The sequence below is a fragment of the Crocodylus porosus genome, unplaced genomic scaffold, assembly GCF_001723895.1.
Source record: "Crocodylus porosus isolate Cpor-Errol unplaced genomic scaffold, CroPor_comp1, whole genome shotgun sequence".
In the NCBI taxonomy this organism is placed as follows: domain Eukaryota; kingdom Metazoa; phylum Chordata; order Crocodylia; family Crocodylidae; genus Crocodylus; species Crocodylus porosus.
The window spans coordinates 32,023,196-32,033,764 of NW_017728886.1; the positions used below are offsets into that span (position 1 = coordinate 32,023,196).

General features: G+C 44.9%; 1 protein-coding gene across 3 annotated transcripts in view; it reads right to left on the reverse strand.

The window, feature by feature from the left end:
• SPAG6 (sperm associated antigen 6) overlaps positions 1 to 10,569 on the reverse strand; it is a 58,424-nt gene that overhangs the window by 26,637 nt on the left and 21,218 nt on the right. For all 3 annotated transcript variants that reach the window (XM_019532145.1, XM_019532138.1, XM_019532155.1), the window contains one exon: positions 7,237 to 7,403. In XM_019532145.1, coding sequence (XP_019387690.1) covers positions 7,237 to 7,403 — 167 coding nt within the window. The remainder of the gene's footprint in view (positions 1 to 7,236; positions 7,404 to 10,569) is intronic.

Here is a 10,569-nt window from a genome sequence, read left to right on the forward strand (position 1 = left end):
TGGAATCCTATTTGAAATCTCTGAGTTTATCTTGTGAATCATATGTAGGTGTTAGCACACATAACAGTGCTAATAGTAATTACAGTGCTGCAGCACCATAATTGACAATTACTGCTCTAGACCTTATTAGGTCAATGATTCACAACCAGTGTACTAAGGCACCCAGGGGTGCTGCAAGATCCTTCAAAGGGTGCTTTGGGGTGTAAGGAGACAAGCAGATAAGTGTGGGCTCGGTTCTTGCCTAGCCATTCCTACACCCATGCTGCCTGGCCCCTCTGCAAGGATGTAAGCAGTGTATACATTTTTTAAATGGGGTACCACCATAGGTGATACATAGGGTGTGCGTGCCCCCCCCAAGAGTGAGTGCTCTTGGCTTAGGCAATGGGCAGGGGGTGCAGGCAGAGTGCTGGTGCCCCCCACCCCCCTCGAAAAGTGCTACTGGCACTTCTGCATGTGCTGCTGGCACTTCCAGGTGTCTAGTCATGGGGGACCCGCCCCCCACAACACTGCCATGGCCGCCTGTGGATGGTCCCCACTTGGCCCGCCCTTGCTGCCAACAGCTGCCTCGCTGCCTGCGGGTGGTTGCTGTGTCCCCCCAGTCTTAGGAGTGCCACCCAATCCTCACAAGCTATGGGAGGGTGCCTTAAGTTTAAACAGATGCCTTGAGTCTATAAAGGCTGAAAACAATTGCATTCCTCTACCTCCCTCAAAAGGCTTGATCCAGTAGGTGTTCTCAGAGCACACAAAAAAGAACAACAACTTTGGGGTCCACACAAGAGTGAGAGTGGCTACTCTTTTCTTTTAAAAGTAGGGATGTAGAAATAATTTCTTCCGTGCAACATCCTAGTAATCAGAACACTCCCCATCCTAATCTGAAACCCTGCAGGGCGTTCAAGCCACACCTCCTCCTACCTCACAGGAAAGTAATCTCACCACCAAGCTACAAGCTGCCCTGGTCTCATGGGTGTAGGCAGGGAGGAGAGGGCAGTCACTCTACCTTTCTTGATGAAGCTGTGCCACTGTGCTGCAAAGCATGAGATTCATGAGGCCAGGAAGAGACTGCGCATGACTCCATAGTCTGCTGGTTAGGGCACTCTGGTGGGAAATGTGGGTTGGACTCTCCATGGGCAGATGAAGGAATTGAACTCAGCTCTTCCACATTCTGGAGAGGTGTCCTGGTCACTAGAACAGGGCTCAACATCCAACCTGAAGGCCAAATGCAGCCTGCAGAGCCATGGCATCCAACCCACAAGGCTCCCCATGGCTAGGGAAATTTGGTGGCATGGTAGCAGTGGCAAGTAATACTCCCAACCCCTTCCCCTGCTGCCAGATTCCCAAGCCCCACAGGGCCCAATCTGAGCCAGGTCACACCTCCACCCCGCAACATGGCTGGATTAGGGGCAGGCCAAGGCCACTCTCCCCGCTGTGACTGGATCAGAGCCAGGCCATGTCCCCTTACACCCTGTGGTCAGATAGAGGCTGGGGCAGGTCCCCTTCCCCTGCAGGGCCTAATCAGGGTTGTGTGGCTCCCCAACCGCGCCACACAACTGGATAAGGCCTCACCCTGCAGTCCTGAACGCTAGATTGGGCCCTCTGGCCATATCCAACCTACAGATGGACTGAGCACTATCAATCCAGCCTGAAGGGGAAAAAAGGTTGGGCTTCTGTAAATTGTCATAGCTCTATTAAGTCAATGGAGCCATGACAATGTATAGCGATAGAGGATTTGCCCCAGTACATATGTACATGTGTGTATGTCTGTACATGTGTGCATGCCTATGTAATTCCTAGTAAATAATTAGGTTTTGGGCAAGCAGACATACTTTTCGGGGTTACTGTGATTCAGAATACATTTTTTTAAATAAAATACATTCACAAATAAGTTTTGAATACAATATGATCTTTTTACTTTTCTTCACTTAGTTGATAAAACTCTGATTTAAGGTCTGATTCTGTTTAGTGGGTACATGTACAGAAGAAGTTTTACTTAGTGTTTGGAGAATCTGATCCTTTCTATATATACAAGTGAACAGAATAGATATGTGCTTTTTTGGCCCACAGGAATTATCAAGTTAGTTGTGTGTATTCCTAAACTCTGTATGAACTGGATAATTAGTTTCCTTTACTTGCCCTCAATCACTAAAGCACAGTAGGCTTTCCATGACCTTACACTAATCTTGCTGATGCCCCAAGTGATTTTAAATCATGACTGTCTCCCAGACACACCAACAGCACAGATAAGATAGTAACATGAAAGATAGAAATCATACTAACTTTGTGCAGTTTTTTTCAAATAAACAAGATAAGGAAATGACTGTAATTCTCTTTCTTATAAATACAGATAAATTAACGAATTGCTTATAACTTTGCCTAATAACAACCTTACTTTACCTTCCATATAATCCTGGCATCTGGCATACTGGAATGAACAAAAGTTTATTTTGATATTATCAAGTATCATTTATTATCATACTTTATTATGACTAAGCCATACTTCTCCGAAAAGTAACAATGAAAATCTTTCTTAGTACTTAACACAGCTACTTAGCACAGCTACTGTGCCTTTATTTAGTACCTCATATGAGAGGTACTAAACTTAATGTGCAGTAGGCACATTAATGGAAGTGTAGACACATCCTAAGAAACCAAAGCTACAAACTAAATACAGTTAAAATACGGCCACAATTTTAAAAATATCTGCTTTTCTGGTTATCAGGAGGTATATTTGAAAGTTAACCTAGGTTAGGAAACAAACATTGGAACTCATCCAAAAAGTACAGGAAAATGGTAAGAGAACCTGCCAGGTTTATTTGCGTTACATGATATTTTATTTGACAATCATGAAGATCGAAACCTTTCAATGTATGTTACTGTGTCAGTGTCAGTAATTAGATGTAATGTTTCTTCTGCTGCAAATTTCCAAATGCTCCTATCTGGGTATATTGGCTACATACAGGTTCACAGAAGTTCAATGGGAAGAGTACTCGGCCACATCCGAACAGGTGCAAAGGTTCCTCACATGCATGAATGAGCTCTATCTGAATCAAGAAGTCTATGAACCAACAAGAGGCAAATCACTGCTTGACCTGGTACTGGCAATGAGGGATGACTTAATCAGCAACCTAACTATCAAAGGGAAGCTGGGAGACAGCAACCATGAGCTGATCAATATCACCATGCGCCGGAAAGCTGGCAAGTCAGTCAGCAAAGCAGAAGTCCTTGACTTCAGGAAAGCTGACTTTGACAAGCACAGGAGGCTTGTTGGTGAGGCCCTAAGGGACCTCAACCCAAAGGGGAGGAGAGTTCAGAAAGAGTGGTTGCTTCGCAAGGGAGCAATCCTGGAAGCTCAAGCAATGTCTATCCCGCCTCAGAGGAAAGGCAGCAAAAGGGCACAGCAGCCCTTTGGCTCTGCAGGGAACTAGTGCACCTTCTACATCTAAAAAGAAAGACCTATAAAGAATGGAAGGCTGGATCCACCCTAAGGGAGGAGTAGTCTGCACTGGTCTGGACCCCTAGGGAGTGAACCAAGAAAGCCAAGGCTGCGACTGAACTCCAACTAGCTACATGTATCAAGGACAATAAAAAGTCCATTTTGTAGATATGTGGGGAGCCAGAGGAAAAGCAAGGGTAACATTGGACCCTTGCTAAACCAGATGGGTCAACTGACAACCAACGCCCAGGAAAAAGCCAACCTGCTTAATGGGTATTTTGCGTCGGTTTTTCACCAGCCCCAAGGGACAGCCCTGCTCAATACGGTATGGGACGGCCAGGGCGAGGGAGAATTGTTATCCTTTACCAGTGTTGACCATGTGAAGGAACACCTTGAGAGGATGGACACCTTCAAGTCAGCTGGCCCAGACAGCTTACATCCTAGGGTACTTAAGGAGCTGGCAAGCATCATAGCTCTGCCACTGGCATGGATCTTAGTGACCTAGTGACATAGTGCTTATGGTCAGAAGGGACCTAAACAGATCATCACGTCTGACCCTTTGCCCCGGGCCAGAATGGGTGCCGAGGTCATATCACCCCAGCCAAATATCTGTCCAGCCTCCTCTTGAAAACCCCCAAGGAAGGAGAGAGTCCCACCTCATTTGGGAGCTCATTCCAGACCCTGACTGCCCTGACTGTAAAATAATGTCTCCTGATGGCCAGCCTGAACCTTCTGTCTAACAATTTGTGGCTGTTATTCCTAGTAACCCTGGGTAGTGCCCAGGGGAACAGAGCCTCCCCAATTCCCACTGTTTCCCTCTGGTGAGTTTGTAAATGGCCACCAGATCCCCTCTCAGCCTTCTCTTGTGGAGGCTGAATAGGTTCAGGCCCTTTAGCCTCTCTTCATAAGGCCTGCCCTGTTGTCCCTTGACCATGCGAATGGCCCTCCTCTGGACCCTCTTGATGCTATCCACATCCCTCCTGAAGTGCAGCGCCCAGAACTGGACGTGGTACTCCAACTGTAACCTGACCAATCCCACATATAGGGGAAGGATTACCACCCTGGAAGTGCTTGTGATGCATCTGTAGATGCACAACAAGGTGTGGTTAGCCTTACTGACCGCCTCCTCACATTGGCAGCTCATGTTCATTCTGGAGTCAACAATGACTCCAAGATCCCTTTCTGCCAGCATGTTAACAAGAAGGGTGTTCCCTAGCCTATGGGTGTGTTGCTGGTTCCTTCTCCCTAGATGCAGCACCTTGCACTTGTCTGCGTTGAATTCCATCTTATTCTCATCCACCCACCTCTGTAACCTGTCTAGGTCTAGCTGGATTCAGGTAAATCAGGCAGGACCGGCCCTCAATGAACCCAGGTTGGTTGCCCCTGAGCATTACCTCCCCTGCTGGGCCCTTGCAGATGTGTTCCTGGATAATTTTCTCAAAGGTCTTCCCAAGGACCAAGGTAAGACTGACTGGCCTATAATTGCCAGGGTCCTCCTTTCTCCCCTTTTTGTAAATGGGGACCACATTGGCCCTTTTCTAATCCTCTGGTACCTGGCCAGTGCCCCACAAGCACTCAGAGTCATGCTAGGGGCCCTGCTATGACCCCTGACAATTCCCTCAGCACCCTTGGGTGAAGAGCATCTGGACCTACTGATTTAAACACATCTAGCCCCTCCAAAAGTTCCCTAACTAGGTCATCCCTGACCTAGGCATGGCAGTGCCTCCCCTGAGTCCTTCTGTAATTCTAGTGGGGGAGTTGTCCCAGCCCCTGTTCAGGAATATGGAGGCAAAGAATTCATTAAAGAGGTCGGCTTTTTCATTTGCCACAGTCACCAGATTACCAAGCTTATCCTGCAGGGGCCCCATGTTACCCAGTGCCTTCTTCTTACTTCCTACGTATTTGAAAAAGGACTTTTTATTATCCTTAATTCTGGTCGCTAGCCCTAGCTCCATCTTTCCCTTGGCCTTCAAGAACTCATGGTGCTCAGGTGAAGTGCCTGAAGACTGAAAGAAGGCCAATGTGGTGACTATCTTCAAGAAAAGGAGGAAAGTAGATCTGAGGAAACCATCAACCTGATCTTTATCTCAGGGAAGATCTTGGAAAAAAACACTAAGGAGACCATTCTTGACAAACTGGCTGAAGGCAACTTCCTAAGCAATAGCCAGCATGGGTTTGTTGCAGGCAGGTCTTGCCTGACCAATCTCAACTCCTTCTGCAACCAGGTGACATATCACCTGGACAAGGGAGAAGAGATTGACGTCATATATTTGATTTTAAAAAAGCTTTCAATCTGGTATCCCATGATCATCTCATAGAAAAACTAACCAACTGCAGCCTCAGCGACATCACAGTCTGCTGGCTGGGGAATTGGTTCCAAGGTCGGACCCAGAAAGTAGTAGTTGATGGAAGTCAATCGTTGTGGTGCACCATGACCAGTGTAGTTCCCCAAAGCTCCGTCCTTGGGCCTATTCTTTTCAATATCTTCATTAATGATATGGACATTGGTATCAGAAGCTGACTGGCCAAGTTCACTGATGACACCGAACTCTGGGGCAAAGCAATGACAGGATGATGACACCTGATGACAGGATGATGATCCAGGCCAATCTTGACAGGCTCAGAAAATGGGCGAATGAAAACCTGATGGCCTTCAACACCCAAAAATTCAAGGTACTTCATCTTGGGAAGAAAAACCCACAGCATGCTTATAGGCTTGGCAGTGCTGTGTTTGCTAGCACCATAGCTGAAAGGGACTTGGGGGTCATGATTGACCACAAGATTAATATGAGCCATCAAGCTGATGTTACAGCCGGCAAAGCAAGCAAAACTCTGGCTTGCATCCATAGATGCAAGCCAGGAAATCCCAGGATGTCATCCTCCCGCTGTACTCAGCCTTGGTGAGGCTGCAGCTGGAGTATTGCATCCAATTCTGGGCTCCACAATTCAAAAAGGATGTGGAGAAGCTTGAGAGAGTCCAGAGGAGAGCAACGCACATGATCAGAGGGCAGGAAACCAGGCCATATGATGAGAGGCTGAGAGCCATGGGACTCTTCAGCCTGGAAAAGCACAGGCTCAGGGGTGATCTGGTGGCTGCCTATGAGTATATAAGGGGTGTACATCAGGATCTGGGGGAATGTCTGTTCACCAGAGCGCCCCATGGGATGACAAGCTCAAATGGTCACAAACTCCTCCAAGACTGTTTCAGGCTGGACATAGGGAAGAACTTCTTTACTGTCTGAGACCCCAAGGCCTGGAACACACTGCTGCCAGAGGTGGTGCAACCACCTACTCTGGACTCCTTTAAGAATCAATTGGACATTTATCTTGCTGGGATCTTGTGACCCCAGCTGACTTCCTGCCCCTGGGGCAGGGGGCTGGATTTGATCTTCTGAGGTCCCTTCTAGCCTTAATGTCTATGAAATCTATGAAATTTATTAAAGTTCATGTTCACCTTACAACAGTTTGGTATTAATAACCAATCTGAACCAATTATCAGTACAGCACATCTAAGTATTTCATTTAAAAATCAGCCTCTTACAAAACATTATTTAACAATTTAGAAAAAAACTTATGAATATATTCTAGTTAATGAGTCAAGAATAAGTAGATTTTTAAACATTTTACTAAGTCACAATTATTAACACAATTCAACCTGACTTTCTATCAGAAGTACAATGCACATTTTGTCCAAAATTTTAAGTGCAAGTATTGCTGCACTAAAGATAGATAAAGATATTTGACCGAGATTTTTTTCCACTTAGCAGTTAAAAAAGTATTACTTGAGAAAAATCACAATTTCTTACATTCTGCTCAGCCAATGAATACACGAGCTGTGGAAGAATGTCTCCTTTAACAACTGCCTCTGCCAGGTCATCATTATAATTGGCGAGTCTTCCAAGAGCCAAAGCAGCTGTCTGTTGAATAGTTGGGACCACATCCAGCAGAAGAGGCCTCAGCAAAGACATCACACCTGAGTTACATTGGGAAGAAAAAAGGCCATACAGTAAGCAGAGATCTGTATAAATACTTGCAAGTTCTTTCATAAAAACCTGTTATATATACACACTTAGAGTATATGTTGTGGGAAGTATATACTAGTTCATATATTCCATGGAAAGCAACCCTGACATTCTCGGTAATAATCTATAATGTTCCTGCTTCTTTTCCACAACATTAATTTTTAAATATAATCAGAAACATTTACAAACTCAAGCTGCTTTAATCTGTATTTTGAAAATATAACAAATATGTTAACAAAGAAATGTAAATATACACAGGAAATTCTACCTTGAGCTCCTGGTGATTAAACATTATCATGTCACTCATGATTTATACAGCCACCTCAACCTCTTGATGGAATTATACCAGATTACATTACATATATTATAAAGTGACTAATTTGGGAAGCAATAGCTATAATATATTGCTCTCTAGATAGAAGATTTATTAAAATGTCATTACAATAATTATTTATTATTTCATTATGGTGGTGTCCACAATGTGCTGGCCAAACATAGACCATAAACAGGCATTACATTTATGCTGGGAGAAAAGACCAGCACTAAAAGAGGATGCATAGCCATTCAAGAGATTTCTTGTGGAAGAGAACAGGCTCTTTCACAAGTTAAATCAGACACCTATGAGGAAAATCTCACTGTTCCTGACCTAACTTGAATGGTTGTACACATCTCTCAAATGTAGAGGACACCTAATATCCTACTCTGTTCTCCTTTCCTCCTTCCAAGGAAGGGAGAAAGAACACTAAGGGTTGAAACCCTCCCCCTCTGTCTGGGGCAGCTGCGCTTAACTACCAACTGAGAGCCTGCCCCCTTCCCAGACAGAGGAGAGAGCAGGCTATCAATTAACCGGCTTCCCTAAGGGTGAGGGTGGTCCAGGATGCAGTCCTTTAGGCTAAGTACAGACAGTCAAAAAGCCTAAGGCTGAATCAATTCAATCTTTGCAGGTTAGTCTAAGCAGCGTAGATTGAATTGACAAGCAAATGAACAGACATTCACTTCTGATTCTGAAAATGCAACCGCATGCCAGCAGTGGCTCAGGTCAGAAGCCAAGAGATGCTAGAGCACACCTTCCTGCTCTGCTGGAGCAGACAGCTCAGGCCAAAGCTAGCCTGTCCATTCTGTGAGGGGAGGCTTGCTGGGAAGGCGCAATGCATCCTGGGATGCTGGGGGACTGTGAATTAACTTGAATCTGGAGTAGCTCTGGAGCACAAGTTCAATAAACCGATTTAAATTAAATAAGTTAATTATGTTACTACATCCATCCAGGTTTATCTTAAACTAGTTTCAGCCATTCTGAAAATAGTTTATGTGCACTAAACTTTTGTTGTGTTATAGATTTGAACCAGCTTCTGATCACTTACAACCATTTATGTGTAATTTCTGTCCCTAGCCCTAGTGCCCCTTGGCTGCAGAGCTTGCCTGTGAAGCTCTTCATCCAGGGGGCTAGAACACATGTATGCTCCAGCTCCTTGGTTACTTTGTAGAACTTTCTTCTACTTGTAGAAATGAATACCTGTCCACAGCTATAAAAAGGTAGAGTCCCTAACCCAAGAGTATACATAAAATATGTATACTGCTGACTGTAGAGTTTGGACACATTGTTCCTGAAAATAGGCAGAGAGATAAAATAATTTCATAAGAAACATTTATTATCCATCAGAATCACAAACGCTAATTAAAAAATATAAATAAATCCACAATGCCTAGATTAAACAATCTGAAAGGGAGGAGACTATACTTACTGTACTAGTAGTGATTCTTTGAAAATGTTTCCTCCAAGTGTTAATACTGATAAGATGTGTTACTTAATGCTCCCAAACTGTAAGAACTCCAACTGAAAAGCAATGGCTCATAAAGTGGCAAGAGTGCTGAGCCCAGCTCTGTCATTCAGGGTCATGGCTACATATATATACACCAATTACTTCAGTTCTTTCAGTTATACTAGTTTTCACCAGCTAAGGATGTAGTCTACTGTGGTCATGTCTACACATTTATTAAAGAGCTGTAGTTACTGCACATTTAGTTTAGTTAACTGAATGTGCAGTAACTACATTTACTATGCAGTAGCACCAGTGCAAGGTTTTTTGTGATGGTTAATGCACAGTAGCCTAATGACACTGTGCACTAGCTTATTAGAATGGTTTGTGACCAGCACACAACTGTGCAGCGTTATTAGGCTACTGCACAATAAGTGTATCATGTCAACACACACTGTCTATAGCAACAAGGGGAACAAAAGGGAGTACTTGCAGGGACTTCAAGAGTTCATCAACTTTGTCAACGCTATATTGAGGTTCCATAATGGAATAAATTCTCTTTCAGAGTCTTGTGATGATAGCATGACTGAAAATTTTAGAATTGTCTATTGGCACATGGTACATACTGGCCATGTATAGACAAAATGAGAAGCATATGTGCAAGACACTTTAAAGCAGGCTAAATGCTTTTGCTTTAATGGTGTCAGTTTTTGCATGCCTCTGCAGTTTTTGCATGCCTCAGCATGCCTCGGCAGCATATTGCACGTTAATTCCAGCCACTGTAAGAAATTTGGTGGGGTAATGCACCTTAAATGACTTGGGGTGCAGCAAACTAAAACTCCTTTGAGTTTGTAACGATGACTTCTTTGAGTTTTAGGTTTGCTGGCCCTACAGCCGCAGAGCACAGCACCGGGCTCCATGCAGCTCCACAACTCCAACGGTGTTCCAGAGGTGCTCTAGGTCAAGATTCAAGAGGGCCGTGGGGAAAGCGATTTGATGGTGGGGGTCTACTACAGACCCCCCAACCAAGGGGAGGAGCTGGACCGGGAATTTTTGGGCCAATTTGCAGAGGCACTTAAGGCAAGGGATGTAGTTGTCATGGGTGATTTTAATTACCCGGACATCTGCTGGGAGGAACAGTCAGCCAGGACGGACCGTTCCAGAAGGGTCCTGGCTGAGATACAGGACCTCCACTTAATCCAGGAGGTGCATGGTCCTGGACCTGGTAATGGGCCTCCAGGTTCTTGACCACCTGGGCGATAGCGAGCATCACTTGCTGGAATTCACCATCCAGCACAGGGTGTCAAGGGCCTGCAGCAAGACGGTAGCCCTAGACTTTAGGAGGGCCAACTTCAACAAG